The 19,302-nt window shown below is 40.0% G+C and overlaps 1 protein-coding gene across 1 annotated transcript in view; it reads left to right on the forward strand.

The window, feature by feature from the left end:
* The first annotated feature begins 11,023 nt into the window (after positions 1-11,023).
* MRPL3 (mitochondrial ribosomal protein L3) overlaps positions 11,024-19,302 on the forward strand; it is a 40,183-nt gene continuing 31,904 nt past the window's right edge. The window contains exons 1-4 of the mRNA XM_011933670.1: positions 11,024-11,308; positions 12,319-12,503; positions 13,557-13,648; positions 15,763-15,861. Coding sequence (XP_011789060.1) covers positions 11,217-11,308; positions 12,319-12,503; positions 13,557-13,648; positions 15,763-15,861 — 468 coding nt within the window. The 5' untranslated portion in view covers positions 11,024-11,216. The remainder of the gene's footprint in view (positions 11,309-12,318; positions 12,504-13,556; positions 13,649-15,762; positions 15,862-19,302) is intronic.

Genomic DNA, 19,302 nt, shown 5'->3' on the forward strand with positions numbered 1-19,302 from the left:
AGTGCAATGGCACGATCTTGGCTCACTGCAACCTCCACCTCCCAGGTTCAAGCAATTCTCCTGCCTCAGTCTCCCAAGTAGCTGGAATTACAGGCATGCACCACCACACCCGGCTAATTTTGTATTTTTAGTAGAGACAGGTTTCCCTATATTGGTCAGGCTGGTCTCAAACTCCCGACCTCAGGTGATCCACCCACCTTGGCCTCCCAGAGTGCTAGGATTACAGGTGTGAGCCACCGCACCCGGCCAAGTTGCTTACTCTTTAACTGACATGCACTCACATATGTAGAATAGTGAACATATCATTGTTGTCAGGAAAAACTTTGATGGTGTCTATTCTGAGCCAATTACCTGACATAAAAAATGCCCAATAAATAACAGGTATTATCATTGTTATTTTATCTTCTACATTGAATGAAGTGTGGTTCAAATTCATTTGATTATTTAAACAATATTTGTCAAGCACCTACTACTAAAAACTGTATATTTCACAGTTGATATTCAATCAAGTATTTTTAATATATGGATGTACAAAATAATGCAAGTGATCATTAATTTGGATTTTTAAAGGATACAAGCCTTCTTACCAAAAATTACTTTTTAAATTTCAACAGCTTTTGGGGTACTAATGGTTTATGGTTACACAGATGAACTGTATAGTGGTGAAGTCTGATATTTTAGTGCATCCTTTCCCTGAGTAGAGTCCATTGTAACCAATGTGTAGTTTTTTTAACCATTCACTGCCAACTCACCCTCTCCCTTCTGAGCCCCCAAAGTCCATTATACCTTCTGTCTGCCTTTATGTACCCATAGCTTTGTTCCCACTTATACGTAAGAACGTACAGTATTTGGTTTTCCACCCCTGGCTTACTTCACTTAGAATTATGACCTACAGCTCCATCCAAGTTTCTGCAAAAGACTATTAAATTCTTTTTTAAATGTCTGAGTAGTATTCCATGGTGCATATATACCATTTTTTTTTATCCATTCATTGGTCAATAATTGTGATTGTGAATTGTGCCACAATAAACATGTGCATGCAGGTGTCTCCTTGATGTAATGGCTTCTCTTGGGTAGATACCCAGTAGTGGGATTGCTGGATTGAATGGTAAATCTATTTTTAGTTCTTTAAGAATTCTCCATACCGTTTTCCATAGAAGTTCTACTAGTTTACATTCCCACCAGTAGTGTATAAATATTCACTTTTCACCATATCCATGCCAATATGTACTGTTTTTTGACTTTTTAATAATGGTCACTCTGGCTGGGGTATGGAGATATCTCATTGTGGTTTTCATTTGCATTTATCTGATGATTAGTGATGTTAAACATATTCTCATTTTTTTGGCCATTTGTATATCTTGTTTTGATAAATGTCTCTTCATGTCATTTGCCCACTTTTTGATGGGATTATCTGTTGTTGATTTTTCTTGATGATTTATTTTCTTGTAGATTCTGCATATTAGCCCTTTATTGGATACATAGTTTGCAGATATTTTCTTCCATCTGTCTGTGTCAGGCCTCTGAGCCCAAGCTACGCCATCATATCCCCTGTGACATTTGGTGCCATGACTCGGATCGGGGGACCTCCCTTGGGAAATCAATCCCCTGTCCTCCTGCTCTTTGCTCCGCAAGAAAGATCCACCTACAACCTCAGGTCCTCAGACCAACCAGCCCAAGGAACATCTCACCAATTTTAAATCGGGTAAGCGGCCTCTTTTTACTCTCTTATCCAACCTCTCTCACTATCCCTTAACCTCTTTCTCCTTTCAATCTTGGTGCCATCCTTCACTCTCTTCTCTTAATTTCAATTCCATTCCTTTTCTGGTGGAGACAGAGGAGACGCGTTTTATCCTTGAACCCAAAACTCTGGCGCCGGTCACGGATTTGGGAAGACAGTCTTCCCTTGGTGTTTAATCACTGCAGGGATGCCTGCTTGATTATTCACCCACATTTCAGAGGTGTTTGATCACCGCAGGGATGCCTGCCTTGATCCTTCACCCTTAGTGGCAAGCACCACTTTCTGCGGGGGCAGACACCCCCCACCCCTTCTCTCCGTGTCTCTACCCTCTCTTTTCTCTGGGCTTGCCTCCTTCACTATGGGCAACCCTCCACCCTCCATTCCTCCCTCTTCTCCCTTAGCCTATGTTCTCAAAAACTTAAGACCTCTTCAACTCACAACTGACCTAAAACCTAAACACCTTATTTTCTTCTGCAACACCACTTGGCCCCAGTACAAACTTGATAATGGCTCTAAATGACCAGAAAATGACACTTTCAATTTCTCCATCCTACAAGACCCAGATAATTTTTGTTGAAAAATGGGCAAATGGTCTGAGGTGCCTTACATCCAGGCATTTTTCACACGTCGTTCCCTCCCTATTCTCTGATCCCAATGTGACTCATCCCAAATCCTCCTTCTTTCTCTCTCGCGTGTCCCGTCAGTCCCAACCTCAAGCATCACTGAGTCTTTTCAATCTTCCTTTTCTATCCACCCATTTGACCTCTTCCCTCCTCTCCAGACTGCTCCTCCTCAGGTCACCCCCCGTAAGGCTGAATCAGGATCTAATTCTTCCTCAGCCTCCACTCCCACACCCTATAATCCTTCTGTCACCTCCCCTCCTCACACCTGTTCTGGCTTACAGTTTCATTCCATGACTAGCCCTTACCCACCTGCCCAAAAATTTCCTCTTAAAAAAGTGGCTGGAGCTAAAGGCATAGTCAAGGTTAATGCTCCTTTTTCTATATCCAACCTCTCCCAAATCAGTTAGCATTTAGGCTCTTTTTGGTCAAATATAAAAACCCAGCCCAGTTCATGACTCATTTGGCAGCAACCCTGAGATGCTTTACAGCCTAGACCCTAAACGGTCAGAAGGCCTTCTTATTCTCAATATGCATTTTATTACCCAATCCACTCCCAACATTAAATAAAGCTCCGAAAATTAGATTTTGGCCCCCAAACCCCATAACAGGACTCAATTAACCTCACCTTCAAGGTGTACAATAACAGAGAAGTGTTGCAATTACTTGTCTCTGCTGTGAGAGAAACCCCAGTCACATCTCCAGCACACAAGAACTTCAAAACGGCTAAGCCACAGCGGTCACACATTCCTTCAGGACTTCCTCCCCCAGGATCTTGCTTTAAGTGCCGGAAATCTGGCCACTGGGCCAAGGAATGCCTGCAGCCCGGGATTCCTCCTAAGCCATGTCCCATCTGTGCAGGACCCCACTGGAAATTCAACTGTCCAACTCACCCGGCAGCCACTCCCAGAACCCCTGAAACTCTGGCCCAAGGCTTTCTGACTGACTCCTTCTCAGATCTTCTTGGCTTAGTGGCTGAAGACTGATACTGCCCAATCGCCTTGGAAGCCTCCTGGACCATCACAGATGCTTTGGGTAACTCTTACAGTGGAGGGTAAGTCTGTCCCCTTCTTAATCAATATGGAGGCTACCCACTCCACATTACATTGTATTCTGTCATCACTTAAAACCTCTCATTTCCTTTCCATCATGAAAATCTATCCCCAATCTGCCACTCTTGACTCCCTCTTGGAGTGGATAGATGAACTTTGCTGACAGGACACACTCCAATACTTTCACCCTGATGAAGTCCTATTCTTTACTTTTATACTCACTCTTATTCTCGTTCCCATTCTTATGTCTCCCTCTACCTCTCCCCAGCTATCTCCACCACACTATCAATCTCACTCACTCTCTCCTAGCCGTTTCTAATCCTTCTTTAACAAACAATTGCTGGTTTTGCTTTTCTCTTTCCTCCAAAATTGCCAAGGCCTCGATTTACTCACCGCTGAAAAAGGAGGACTCTATACATTTTTACATGAAGAGTGGTTTGTTTTTTGGTTTTTTTTGTTTGTTTGTTTTTGTTTTAACCTAAGTCAGTCTGACCTGGTATATGACAACATAAAAAAACTCAAGGATAGAGCCCAAAAACTGGCCAACCAAGCAAATAATTATGCTGAACCCCCTTGGGCACTCTCTAACTGGATGTCCTGGGTTCTCCCAATTCTTAGTCCTTTAATACCTGTTTTCCTCCTTCTCTTATTCAGACCTTGTGTCTTCCGTTTAGTTTCTCAATTCATAAAAAAAAGCATCCAGTCCATCACCAGTCATTCTATATGACAAATGCTCCTTCTAACAACCCCACAATATCACCCCTTACCCCAAAATCTTTCTTCAGTTTAATCTCTTCCACTCTAGGTTCCCACACTGCCCCTAATCCTGCTCAAAGCAGCCCTGAGAAACATCACCCATTATCTCTCCATACCACCCCCAAAAATTTTCACTGCCCCAACACTTCACCACTATTTTGCTTTTCTTATTAATATAAGAAGACAGCAGGAACATCAGGCCTCTGAGCCCAAGTGAAGCCATCATATCCCCTGTGACCTGCACATATACATCCGGATGGCCTGAAGCAACTGGAGATCCACAAAAGAAGTGAAAATAGTGAAAATAGCCTTAACTGATGACATTCCACCATTGTGATTTGCTCCTGTCTCACCCTGATAATGATATAGCCTCCCCACCACGCTGTTAAGAAGGTACTTTGTAATATTCTCCCCCGCCCTTAAAAGGGTATTTCGTAATATTCTCCCCTGCCCTTAAGAATGTACTTTGTATGCCTATCCCAAACCTATAAGAACTAATGATAATCCCACCACCTTTTGCTGACTCCTTTTTCGGACTCAGCCCACCTGCACCCAGGTGAAATAAACAGCCTTGTTGCTCAAAGCCTGTTTGGTGGACTGTCTTCACACAGACATGTGTGACAGTCTATTTACTCTGATGATGATTTCTTTTGCTGTACGGAAGCTTTTTAGTTAAATTAAGTCCCATTTATTTATTTTTATTGTATTTGCTTTTGGGGTCTTACTCATACTAATAATGATTTTTTTAGACCTCAAAAAGAAACTAAAAAACAGAATACTGGCTGGGTGTGGTGGCACATGCCTGTAATCCTAGCACTTTGGGAGGCTAAAGCAGGATGCATGAGGCCAGGAGTTTGAGTCCAGCCTGGACAACACAGCAAGACCCTGTCTACAAAAAAATGAAAAATTTAGTCAGGCATGGTGGCACTCACCTGTAGTCCTAGCTACTCAGAAGGCAGGCAGGAGGATCACTTGAGCCCACAAGTTTGAGGCTGCAGTGAGCCATATCATGCCACTGCACTCCAGCGTAGGTGACAGAGCAAGACCATCACATCTCTAAAAATTAAAAAAGTAAAAAATAAATAAAGAAAATAGAATCGTTTCTTTTAAAATCTTGATGCTATATCTCAAAATATTCCAAAATCAAATTCTGTTTGTCTATGAGTTACCAGCATTTTGAACTTTGGGCTTAATGGTCTATAATAGTTTTCCATTTCTGCTATAACAAAGTACCCAAAGCTAAACGGCTTAAACAACACAAATTTGTTATCTTACAATTCCAGGGGTCAAAAGTTTGACATGAGTCTCACCGGGTTACTATGAAGGTGTCTGCAGAGTTGCATTCTATTCTGGAGGCCCTATGGGATCATATATTCTCTTGCCTTTTCTAGCTTCTAGAGGTCACTGTATTCCTTGGCTTGTGGACCCCTTCTTCCATCTTCCAGGCAAACACTGTTGGGTTGATTCTTTTTACATTGCATTTATCTTACCCTTCCTCCATTGTTACATTTCTCACCACAGCCAGAAATGTTCTCAGATTTTAAGAACTCATGTAATTACATTGGGTCCACCCAGATAATCTAGTATAATCTCCACATCTCAAGGTTCAAAACCCTAATTACATCTGCAAAGTCCCTTTTGTCATGTAATAAAGCACATTTACAGATTTCAAGAATTAGGACATAAACATTTAGAATAATGTGACTATTGCGGCTGGGCACGGTGGCTCACGCCTATAATCCCAGCACTTTAGGAGGCTGAGGCAGGTGGATCACGAGGTCAAGAGATCAAGAGCATCCTGGCCAAAATGGTGAAACCTGTCTCTACTTAAAAAAAAAAAAAAAATTAGCCAGACGTGGTGGCGGGCACCTGTAAACCCAGCTACTCGGGAGGCTGAGGCAGGAGAATGGTGTGAATCCAGGAGGTGGAAGTTGCAGTGAGCCGAGATCACACCACTGCACCCCAACCTGGTGACAGAGTGAGACTCTGCACTCCAGCCTGGTGACAGAGCAAGACTCTGTCTTAAAAAAAAAAAAAAGAAGAAGAATATGACTATTGTTTTCTACCTTCCAGAAGGACTTTCACTTAGAAGACTAGAAGGCCTCAGCTGGACAAACCCTGCTTTCTGCCATCTCACAGATGAACAAGTAGAGAGGTGAAGTGATTTACTCTGTGTCGCACTGCTAAGTAAGTTTAGAGCTGAGATTGAATCCCAACTCTCTTGGCTCTGAGTTCACAGCCCTTTTTAGAATGCTGCTACCCAATATGTGGTCAGCACTGACATCATCTTGAGCTTGTTAGAAATGCAGACTCTCAGATCCCATCTTAGACCTAATGAATCAGGTTCTGCATTTTAGCAAGATTCCCAGGTAAATCTCGTACACATTCAGGGTTGAGAATCACTAGCTTACGACATCACGTGGGCTCTGAAAAGCCTCCACGGAGGTTGCATAGGAATTGAATGGGTGACTGTCTCAAGCAGTTCGGCCTCATCACTCTCTCTTGAGACCGACTGATTCTGATCTAGACTGATCAGACATCTAAAGATGCACACTTAGCACTATCATCATCAATCTTTGCTGGTCTGGGGCATTCTCTGGATGCTGAGCTGACTGTTCCAATAATGTGCTATGCAGCTTTCTCTTCTAAGGAAAGAGGCAGTACAGCAGATCAGTTAAGCACTTGGACTCTGTAGACAGCCTGCCTGGCCTCAACTCCTGGCTCCACTTTAACAAATGTAAAGTTTGTGCGCTTGAATGACCTGCTCATCTTTTCTGTGCCTCAGTTTCCATATTTGTAAAATGGGGATGAAACTAACAGTACCCACTTCACAGGTGAGGATTAAATAAGTTAATAAATATATGAAAAGCACATAGATCAGTGTCTGCCACTAAGCAAAAGCAATGCAAATGGTAGTTATTTACCATTTTTCTGGGAACCCCCAGGCCTCCTCCAAGTGGAATCAAAATCCTAAATGAACTCGGTCTCTAGAATTTCTCCAGATTCTGTATCTGCAAGGGTCAGAGGCTCTGATTATGATCCTAGGTAACCAGAGTATCCACTGGTCTAGAGCTATACTCTAGCCATCAAGGCATTGGGAGGAAGACCAGGGAGGAAGAGATGTCCTTTTGAAAAACATTAGTTCCCTGGCATGTGATGCTACATTGTCTGTTGATAATATTTTTTCTAAGTAATCAAAGAAGTTTAAAAAATGCCCATTGGTATAATTACAGTAAGTTTTAAAACTTTAAACCCAGATTACTACATGGCCATACTGCTTTTTTCTATTTTTTAGGCTTTCTTCAAGCCAAATGAATTTTAATTCTGATCATCTCTTAGAACCCTAAAGACTGTGGGCTTACTTGGGAATTTACAAATAAAAATTATGTTTTAAAAGCAATATTTTAAAGTTACAAATTGTGATTTGACCTTACTGAAGGACATTGAAGCAGAATTCATTCTCTTATTGAATGACTATCTGTGGAGTTTGCAATACGGCCTTTCACATTTTCTATTTCAGCCAGCAATGGAATCCTAAAGTTCAAAAATCTCTTAAAGTTCATTTTATCTACACCCCCATTGGATGCTTGACTCACCTTCATAACATCTTTACTGATTTTAAAATATGCTAGATTCTCACAACTTTAGAAAAATGGAGGAAGGTCAAGGGTAACTTAGTAAATCCAAACTCATTATTTAAAAGATTTCCAATTTCAAATATAAGGTATGTTATAAACTAAGAGAGAGCATAAATGAATACTAAAATGGAAATTACCCAACAAAAAATTTACCATCTTGCCATAATCCAACTATGCAGGATATATCACAAACATTATAAGAGCTAACGGTAGAGCCTAATGGCAGGAACACATAAAAAAGATTATTTCCAGTGAATTCTTGGTTTGAAATCTACTCCTGCTATGACAATTCTCTTGTATTGAACATAGCTTTAGTAATTCAAAAATGAATCTATTCCTAATGTTTTATTTAATAAGAGAAGGTTTATGAGATCATCTGTTGGTCTGAATTAGTGGAGTAAGAGTTATAGAATTGTAGCACTAAAAAGAGATGGTGCAAGTTATCTTTATTTCAATGAGGAATTGAAATCTTAGAGAGGCAAAATGGCATTACAATTTCAGGGTCTAAGGCAGTTTCTGAAGGATGACATCAGAAATAACAGGAAGCTCTAGGTCACTGCCTGACTGCCCTAGAAAAGCTTAGGCTGGGTCCCTTGACAACTGGGCCTGGTAACTGTCAATTAGCAGCATATTACAGTGACTAAATCAAGTATGACACCACTCAGCCCTGGCTGGCAATCAGGAGACACGTTTTTCACGACAGCAGACAAACCATGTTTTACCTTGATTCAGTTCAGCAGTGGTGCCTTCTGTCAAGGTCCTCCTTATGGACTAGGAGATATTTGGTACTACGGGAAAAGGTTAGACCAAATGGCTACCTCTTCAATCCTCACTGACCACTGTGTGTGATATGTTTACTTACTGATTTTCCTCTTTAGCCTTAAAGAAATTCCAAGGCAAGGGTAGTGACATGTTTGTCATAGAGAGCCAAAGAAACAAAATGTCTAAAAGCATAAGCTCTATCTACAGTCACAGTCTTTGGCTCTACCAGTTAATAGCTGGGTGATTTTATTTAAGTTATGTAATCTCTGTATGCCTATTTTCTTAACTGTAAAATCCAGATAATTATACTATTGTCACAGTGGATTGTTATAACATTTAAGTGAGAAAATATACTGAGAGAATAAACTTGAATACTGTTAGTAACCAGACTGCAGTGTTTATAGCAGAACATCAATACAATATTTCTTTTTTTTTTTTTTTTTTTTTTGAGACAGAGTCTTGCTCTGTCACCCAGGCTGGAGTGCAGTGGTGCAATCTCAGCTCACTGCAAGCTCCGCCTCCTGAGTTCACACCATTCTCCTGCCTCAGCCTCCCGAGTAGCTGGGACTACAGGTGCCTACCACCATGCCCAGCTAGTTTTTGTTTGTTTGTTTGTTTTGTAGTTTTAGTAGAGACAGGGTTTCACTGTGTTAGCCAGGATGGTCTTGATCTCCTGACCTTGTGTTCCAACTGCCTCGGCCTCCCAATGTGCTGGGATTACAGGTGTGAGCCACCATGCCCAGCCCATCATTACAGTAATTCTAATAGACCATACTGTGGATCACACCACTGCTGCAAAATGACTAACAGTTCCTTATTCTGAGTGATTGCTGCTTTCTTACAAACATTATGCCCACTTCCTCTCTGTTCTTCCTGTCTCTAGAACAAAGATTATCAAGATATCCAATTCTGAACTGTCCTTTCTTCTTGACAGCATCCATTCCAAAACAAGCTCCTGCTTCTCTGATGCCACCTTAAAATCACTCAGCCTTAAGTTCAAATTTCATTTCAAGCCCCTCGCAGGTTACTTTTTTGGAAACATCCTCAGACATATGCTGTCTTTTGCTGCATCAAGCTAATTAAACTCAACTTTGTATGAGTTCTTGTTTTCTCCTAGTAGTGTTGGTTGATGGGCTTCCACAATGCTGAGCACATACTCTAGCACATTAGATGGATAAGAAATGTTAGTTATTGGCAGTAGCATAGAAGTCTTCTTATTCTCAACTTCTTGCATGTAGCACACCTCAAAACATGTTTGTTCAATGAAGAGCCCTCCCTAAGTATCTGGGAAGCCAGGCAGCATGGCTAGAATGAAGAGATGTAGTTTTTCCTTCAAGGTTCAGTATAGTATTGAAAAATGTCTAAGGTAACTGCAACAGCAATGAGTGGAATGAATGGACAAGCAAAGCAAAGCAAAGATTTTTTAGCCCACTAAAAGTCCAAGTAGTGGCCAGAAACTGACCATTGTCTGGACCTGTTAAGCCAGGATAGCCAGATCTCTAGTAAAAAGAGAAGGTTGAAATAGCTACACTTTAAAGTTCTTATTTCCAAATTTCTACAAACAGTAATCTGACAAATAAGGGAATCAGTAGAAGAATAAATGTTCTAGTCACATAGATGGTGATCAGGCTGGATCTGGAACCCAGGACAGGGGATTGTTTGTAGAGAAGGTGCATTAGCTATCTATTGCTGCGTCACAAATTACCCTAAAGCTTAATGACTCCAAAAAACAGTAATCATTTATTTTCTCTGGCAATTTCTTCTGGTCAGGAATTCTTGAGTTGCCTGGCTGGGTGATTCAGGCTTAATGTCTTCACGAGTTGCAGCCTAGGGCTGGTGGATCCACTTCCTAGGTGGCTCAGACATGACTGGCTAGTTGATTCCTCTTTATATGTTCCTCCCTGCAGAGCTGTTTGAGTGTATGCAGGAAATGACGGCTAGCTTTCTCCATAGGGAGCAATCCAAGAGACAAAAACTGAAGTAACAATATGTTTTATGATCCAGCCCTGGCAGTCATACATCATTTCTATGGCTGTAGTATCTTGCTAACACATGCCAACCCTGTTTAAGTGCCAACTCTGCTCCTCTGCCAGATGTGTTGTTTTGGGCTAGCACTTAAATTCTGAGTCAGTTTCCTCATTTATAATACAAAAATAACTATCCTTTCAGGACCGTTTTTTATGATTAACAAATACAAGATTATCAAGCGCTTCTTAGCATAATGAGTTGCCCCTCAACGGGCACTATATAGAAGTGTTTTCATTTTCCTTAGCGTCCTCAGGAAGTCTGTCCTTATTATTCTGAAGTTTAAACTCTGAACATCCCCTTTATTTTACCCCTGGAGAGGCGAGTCAGTCCCCGCCCATCCGTACCCACTCCAACTCAGATCCAAAGCAGGACAACTGTGGAAGCGGAACTATAGTTTCCGGAGAGCGATTCCAGTGCCCGGAGTTCATTGTAAAACGCACCGGAAGTGGGTCCGGTGTTTCTTTCCGTCGCGGAGGGCAACGGCCGGAGGCCATTCCGGCTACTCTTGCGGCGACTTCCCCACGGCTGCTGAGTCCACGTGTAGGTGGCGTGGGGACGCTCTGAAAGCAGAGCGGCGGGGCGCCCGGAAGTCGTGAGTCGAGTCTTCCCGGGCTAATCCATGCCGGGTTGGAGGCTGCTGAGCCAGGTCGGCGCCCAGGTGCTGGGTCGAGTCGGGGACGGCCTGGGTGCTGCCTTTGGCCCGGGGAACAGGTAGGAAGGTGTGAGGGTGTCCTGCCTGCACAGCCGCGTCCTGGAGCAGTGGAATGGCCTGGTGCAGTTGGGCCTCCCGTGGGTGCAGGAGGAAGGGGCTCTGTTCAAACGTGGGACACAGAAGAATAAGGGCCGTTAACCTAAGGAAGCACGTTGTAAGGGGATTGAAGTGGTGATTTTAAAAAAACGCTTATGAGCCAGACCCTAGCAGCGAACGCTATTAACAGCAGTCATATCTTACAATTAGTGAGCGTCTGTCAGGTACTGAGCGCTCTGCTAAATGTATGAGGTGCCTTATGTAGCCTCAAGGGAGCAAACTACTATCATAAAGATTACAGTTAAAACTGAAGGTTAGAGAGGTGAGTTAATTTGCCCAAAGTCACTCAACTAGTAAGTAGAAAATTGGGAATCTAACCTGAATTTACCTGACTACAAAAGGAGAGTAGACTGCAGAAAGCTTTATTTCTGTTCTGACCCTCCATGCAAGAATTACACCCCTTCTTCCTGACCTCCACCCACTAAGGTCTTTCTTGGTACGTTCACCTGTTCAGAGATAATGCCTTTTGTGGATCTTTTAACTTTGCACACCCAATTTCTTTACTTCTCTGAACCCAGGCCATGTCATTGCAGGGAGGAGGTGAGCTTATTAGACAAACATCAGCATGCCACCTTCTGTCACCTCCACTGAATGTATAACTATTAAGGTACACGTCCAAATGGGTTAGTGGCTTCTCATGTCTATAGATAGGACTGTTTTTTTGGGAATCTGTTTATCTGCGAGGAGAAAATGAATTTTTTTTCTCCAGGGTAACGACTAACAGTTTAAATGTGAGCCTTATCCGAAGGAATGTGGGGGTGAAGAAAAGGTTGGAGACATGAAACAAAAGTACACAGAATCTAAGCCCTTTCCTAAGGCCCTGACTACACTTGCCAATTTGTGACTTCCCTTTTCTATATTAAATGGAGGAAGTTTTAAAATTGTGGTTTGGTTTTATTTTTTCTTTTTATAGAACACACATTTGGCTTTTTGTTAGAAGTATTCATGGAAAGAGTGGTACATGGTGGGATGAGCATCTTTCTGAAGAAAATGTCCCATTCATTAAGCAGTTGGTCTCTGATGAAGATAAAGCCCAATTAGCAAGTAAACTATGTCCTCTGAAAGATGAACCATGGCCTATACATCCTTGGGAACCAGGTGATTATTTTGTATTTGATGAGCTCTCTTTTCCTAATTACTGTGTGGCTGGACACATTTAAAATCCTAGTGACTGCTTGATAAATTTATCATTAATTTATTTTTCATGTGCTGTGTCTGTTCTATTGTGGTTTGTTTTGCAAGTTTATTTCCAACCTCCTAGTCTAGTTTTAGTGAATACCTGATGATAATAAAGACCTCCTTGAGAAGCTGTTTTATAGGTGAAGGGAGAATCATTCTGCATACATTCTCTTGTTTACTTCAGCTAAAAAGAATATAAGTCAGGAAAGAAAGGCTGCAAGAGTGTGATGTAAATTGTAATGTGTTGCATGGATGTTCAGTTGAGATGTTGTAGCACTGTAGATTTGGGAAGCATAACCCCTGAGTCAGCTCTTGGTGTCTAGAAAGATGCTAAACCCATGTGTGCCCAGACCAAGAGGAATAAGGCCTTTTCTATTAAGTGTGTGGTCCCTTAATAGAAAAGGTGGTTTCTCTTTTCTAATAGAAAAGGTGTGGTTAGGGTTTATTGTGACAGTTGAATTGGTTATCAAAACTGCTTAATGAGGCAACTTTACCAGTATATGCAAAGAATCGAAGTGTCTTGTTGTAGACGTACATATTTTAGCAATATATGACCAGTTGCAACATCTCTATAGCCTCAGCTGTCTTCTCAGAGTCTGAGTAATAGATGTTTTCTAATGAATAAAGTTGGGTAAGAATTGATACTAGGAAAGCAAAATGATGGATTTATCATGCCCTGTATGAATGCCATAATTTTAAAACCAGAATATATCTAACTTATGTATTTTCTTTATTTCATCTATTTATGTTTGTTCATTTTACAAATATTTCTTGAGCACCAATATGTCATGCCAGGCATGGTTGAAAGCACTTATGTCTGTAAAGAACAGTCCTATTTTACTCTGAATATATTGGCATATTTCTTTTGTGACTGCTCCTCATACTGAAACCTGATTTTGGGAAAAACGATTTCATCATGTTGGCGAGTGTTGCAAAAGCTTTAGTTCACATTGCTTTGGTTTTAATTGCCAGGTTCCTTTAGAGTTGGCCTTATTGCCTTGAAACTGGGCATGATGCCTTTATGGACCAAGGATGGTCAAAAGCACGTGGTCACATTACTTCAGGTAAGAAAGAGACAGAAGATGTAAGAGATATCTATGTGTTTCAAGATCTGTTTGTACAAACCTTAACAAGAACTGTTTGTATCCTGAAACATGGAACTGTATGGTGAAGAAAGGGGTAATGTTGAACATAAATAGTATTAAAGAACTTACGGTGGTTTCAGGAATGCCCTCACCCTTGCCTGAGCAATGGCCTTCTGATACTGGTATTTGGATAACCGGAGCAATGAATTTTTTTTTTTAAATATAACCTATCCTTTTACAGATCCCCTTGTTTACTTCATGATCGGAAAAACATCTCAGTCCCATTTTGTTTTCTTTTATGGAATTCTTTCAACTCCACATTACAGTTTTGATCTTTTTGCTAACAGAATATAATACTCTTGTCTGGTGAGGCTGCATTTTGTTCACTAAGATAAGCTGTAGTCTAATGGGTAAGAATGTGGGTCCTGAGACCAGAATACCTGAGTTGCAGTCCTGATTCTGCCACTTACTAGTGTGTTCCTTCGAGCACTGTGCCTCATCTGTAAAAGATACTCTATTCTGTAAAAGAAATAATTGTGACCTACCTCAAAAGGTTATTGTGTAGATTGCACAAGATGATAAATGTCAGGCACTTGAAACAATGTTATGTGTCCACTATATATTAGCTACTATTGTCTTTATCATTATTATTGTTGTTGTTATTATTGTTATCATAGAAAGATACTGGTAGGAGATCATCACTCCCCAAATCACTTTGAACAACTCAGTTGATCCTTGTGGCTTAGTCTTAGGCAAGTAGTGATACAGGTGATGTAAAGTACGAGCTCATGCACCTAAGTGCTTAAAGTGCTAATAAGGCACAAAGAGTCTATAGATCCTTTTCTCATTATTATTGGCTCTGAATGATCAAGTATAAGACAGTAGTTTTGTGAACTCTGAGGAAACTGGTGGGGGCAGGGGACTTTCAGGAATGGCTGATGGGATTATAAATTGGTACAAAACCATTTTGGAAAACACTTTAGCTTTGTGTGGCAAAATTAAGACGGGTAAGCCTTGTAGTCTAGCAATTCCGCTTCCAAGTATTACTGGAAAACTTGAGCAGCAGCATCACACTTAATCCCAGCAAACGAGAAATAACCCAAGTCTCTGTCCACAGTAGAACAGGTAAACAGATCATGTTATTTTCACATAATGAAATGTACAGCAATGAAAGTGAACAGAATAGAGCCACACACAATATAGATGAACCTTACAAACAAGTGAAGTAAGACATGGAAGAGTACCTAAAATCTGATTCCATTTATATAAAGTTTAAAGCAGGCAAATCTAAATACATTATTAAGCAATACTTTCTAAAATAGTAATTACAAAGAAAAGTAAATGGTTACCATAAATGTCAACAGTTATTTCTAGGGCAGTGCTTCTCAAATTTTAGTGAACCTCAGAATCACTTAGAGGTCTTACAAAACACCAAGATTCTGTTTCAGTGGGTCTGGATTGAGGCCTGAGAATCTGCATCTTTAAGTTCCCAGGGGATCCTGACACTGCTTGGCTGGTCACCATACTTTTGAGTACTCCTGCTCTAGGGTAAAAAGATGAGGAGGTGATTGGGAAGAGACACACACGGGCTTTTGGGATTCTACTTTTGAGCTGGGTAGTGGTTGCATGTATATTTTGTTTATACTCATTTTATCTTTTATTTTTTTGAGATGGAGTCTCGGTCTGGTGCCCAGGCTGGAGTGCAGTGGTGTGATCTTGGCTCACTGCAAGCTCCCCTTCCCGGGTTCTCGCCATTCTCCTGCCTTAGCCTCCCGAGTAGCTGGGACTACAGGCGCCCACCACCACGCCTGGCTAATTTTTTGTATTTTAGTAGAGATGGGGTTTCACCGTATTAGCCAGGATGGTCTTGATCTCCTGACCTCGTGATCCACCCACCTCGGCCTCCCAAAGTGTGTATTTAATCATTTTTTAAAAAAAATTTTATGTTTGTAAGATTGTGGTTGGTGTTAGAGGAAAGATGAGGTAAGTAACTGTAGGGAATTCCTGTTTGTCCTAAGGTCTCAATGTGGCTGGTTTGCAATGTTAAAATATGTATTGGCACATGCTTAGTTTTTTTATGTTTGTTTTTTTAGGTACGAGACTGCCATGTCCTAAAGTATACTTCAAAGGAAAACCATAATGGAAAAACGGCAGCCCTGTCTGTAGGAGGAAAAACTGTATCACGTTTTCGTGTAAGGATGTATTTTCATAGCTAGAATACCGCATTTTTCATCAGTTTCAAACTGGATGAGTTTATGTTTTGAGATTGTTCCACAGCCACAAACTTGCATTTGTTTGTGAGGAAAATTGTGTATTTGGGGGAGGCAGTCTGGCACAGCCATTTTGCCCGGGAGTCTTGGAGACTCTTGAGTTTGTTCTAATACCTCCCCCTGTAACTGAAACAAGTACTTTTACCTCTGTAAGCTGTAGTGTTTGTATATCTGTATAATGGGAATAAAAATACTACTTACCTAATAGGTTTATCACATGGATTAAAGTAGGTTTTTCAAATGTGCCTAGAATATAACAGACACTCAGTAGATTTGGTTATTTTGTCATTGTTTTATGTTTCATTTCACTTTCTTCCTATGGAAAGTTGTCTTAACACTTGACACCAAGAGCACGTGGAAATTAATTTTGTGTATTCTAGAAGGAGCTTTCAGTGTTTAGGAGAAAGCTATATAAGAACCCAAATCACATTTTTTTAATAAAGCTTTTTTTTTTTTAAGTAGAGTACTGAGTTTGTAGTTTGGAAAAGCTGCCTAGTGAGTATCCTGTATTGAATAACTAAAACCAGAAAACCTTTCTCAAAATGGTGATGGCTTTCACTAAACATGTTTAGGTTTACTAGAACACATTGCTTATCTCTAAGACAAACTTTTTTTCCATTGTAAATTGTTTATGAAATGAACAAGGCAGAAGTTAGGATACAACCTATACTCTCTGACTCTCAAAACTATCAGTTGTTTATTGTGTGCCTACTAACTACTCTATTTTCTTATCATAGTTAACTTTTATTGAACATTTATTACATGCCACATGCATAAGCATTACGCCTTTTTCATTTGTTGCTTTATGTAAACTTTTCAGCCTCTGAGGCTAACGCAGTTAACTAACTCATTCAAAGTCACCCACTGGTAAGAAGTAGAGTGACACACTCCAGAGCCTTACTTAAGTGTGTCTGGATATCTACCCCCTGGGGGCTCATAAGCTAGTGAGGAAGTTACACAAATAAACCAGCCATCCCAGTACAATATTATAAATCTAAGGAGCACAGAACCAGAGACAGCCAATTCTGCCAGGGAAAATCCCAGGAGGTTTCACAAGGAGGAGAACAGAAAGGAAAATGGGTGTTAGAGGCATTCCAGAAAGAATGGCCTCTGCAGAAGCAGAGACAACATGGAAGAGCATGTGTTCTTGGGAAGAGAAGTGTAAAGTGGCTGCATTTTAGTGTGCAGGCCGGGCCAGTGTTGGGAGGGTGGTGAAGTTGCAGCTATCAAGGTAGTGTGAGGTTTAGACTTCATCCTATGAACTTTGAGGTGCTTTCTGAATTCTTTAGGTAACTTGTTCAAATTGTTAAATTAGTTACCTAAGATTTTAAAAATCTAGCAAGAGGAAAGACTTTAGGAGACTGTTTTAAGAGATCAGGGGAGAGTTGATAAGAGCCTTTATAAGCAAGGCAGTTGCATTGAGATTGGAAGGAGCAGGGATTGGAAAGGACCGGGTGGAAGGACACAGGTCAGTGCTGATGACATACTCTGGGATAGGAACAAGGAAAAGGGAAGCTTTGGAGAAAAGAGATGTTTGAGATGTTCACAAAATCATAGTTCTATAAATGGTGAGAAATACTGATAGTTAATAAGTGGTGGTGGATATCATTGAAATCTGTGACATGGTTTATTTTGTTTCGTGTTAGAGAAGTTAGCTATTTTTGAGTATTATGGTAGCATAGACCATTTGTTTTTCTTTACAACTTTGTAATAATATCTCTCCTGCTATTCTTAACAATTTATTGACTAACAAACTCGGGCTTCAAATAACTCCATAGTAATTATAACTTACAATGAGATATTTATGGGAACTTTTTAAAAAAAATCAAGTGTTTGACTTTTAAAAAATGTATTAATATGTACCAGCCTTCATATGACTAATTCTTTGGTTTGATAGATGCCACTGTTTCCTACTTGATTGTACTTCTGGGTTTTTGTAATGACTAGCATCATCATCTTCATTTTCATTACGAGTTTTGTAAATTGATGACTTCATGGCCTTGATATTTGTAAATCAAGCATGCTAGGGTAATCCCTTCTGCCCCAGCAGGTCTGTGAAGATTGCTTCCCCTGAAATACGAGGTGGCGAGAGAATAAGTGATGTGGGATCAGAAGAGTTGAGTTCTAATCCTGATTTCTACCTTTAGGTCCCCCTTACTCACCTTTTGAACATCTGTTTTCTTACCCATAAAAACAAGGAATAGTACTTGATGGTCTCTAAATTCTCTTCCAGTTCTGAAAGTCTCACATTGGTTCTCTGAATATTTTAGTTCTCAAGAAAAAAAAAGTTTGGAGAAAAAAAGTGGGAGCTCAATTTATTCTATTTACTTAGTGATGAAGACGTGTTATAATCAAAATTTTATGAAAGTAATACTAATAGTATTACTGTAACGGTACTAATAATTAAAAATATTATAGAAATGATAGGTACTGCATTTCATAGTTGAGGCTGTTCACACATTTTTTTCTCTTTAGCTTATTCTGATAGCTTTATTCTCTTCAGTGGTTGCATAGCACAGCAGGGTGATTTGGATGTTATGTTTTAATGTTCTGGATTTTGACCCACTTAATTTACATAAACTTTGAAAACTTCACTTCTCTAGCATAGAAAGTACTGCAAAGGCCCTTCTTTCTTCAAGATACAAAATTTCCAAGTCCAGATGACATTTATTACAATATTAAAAAAAAAGCTTTGTCTATAAACTGACCTTTCTTCAAAATGAAATGTGAAAATGAAGTTTTAGAATTATTTGTAAATACAATATTTTTGTTGGAAAACAGATTTTTGAAACTAAAGGTATACAGACTTCATATTGTAGCTCTCAAGAAAAATTGCAAATAGATTGATTATAGAGGATTTTTTAAAAAACGAAGACCTATGAATATAGAATTTCATATATCTAAACATTTGGAAATTAATTAAATCACTTTTATTTATAATAGTGTTAGAACTGTTTTCTTTTCATCTGTAAAGAATTTATGCCTCCAAGGAATTAGACTACATTGCCTTTTTATTTAGTACCTTATTATAAATAAAAACTGATGTGGTACATAGTGTTTTTGAATGAGGAAGTTAAATGGCCTTCAACATTGATTAAATCAATTCATCTTAGGAGGAGAGGTATTTTCATTGTGGGAAGGATAATTGCAGAGAACTGTGAAGTGGGGGAAAAGAATGCAACCTCATAGATGGGATTATCCAAGTGTGACAATACTGTCAGTCTTTTAAATTGCCTTTTGAAATCATTTACTTATTTAGAAGTTTGAAAAAAAAAAAAGTCTTTCACACTGCTTCTGGTTTTAAGGCCACTTGAGCATTTGGTTTTCCTCCTGACTGAGACCTAATTTTATAATATTTTGATT

Source organism: Colobus angolensis, unplaced genomic scaffold (genome assembly GCF_000951035.1).
Source record: "Colobus angolensis palliatus isolate OR3802 unplaced genomic scaffold, Cang.pa_1.0 Scaffold129, whole genome shotgun sequence".
NCBI classification, from domain to species: Eukaryota; Metazoa; Chordata; class Mammalia; order Primates; family Cercopithecidae; genus Colobus; species Colobus angolensis.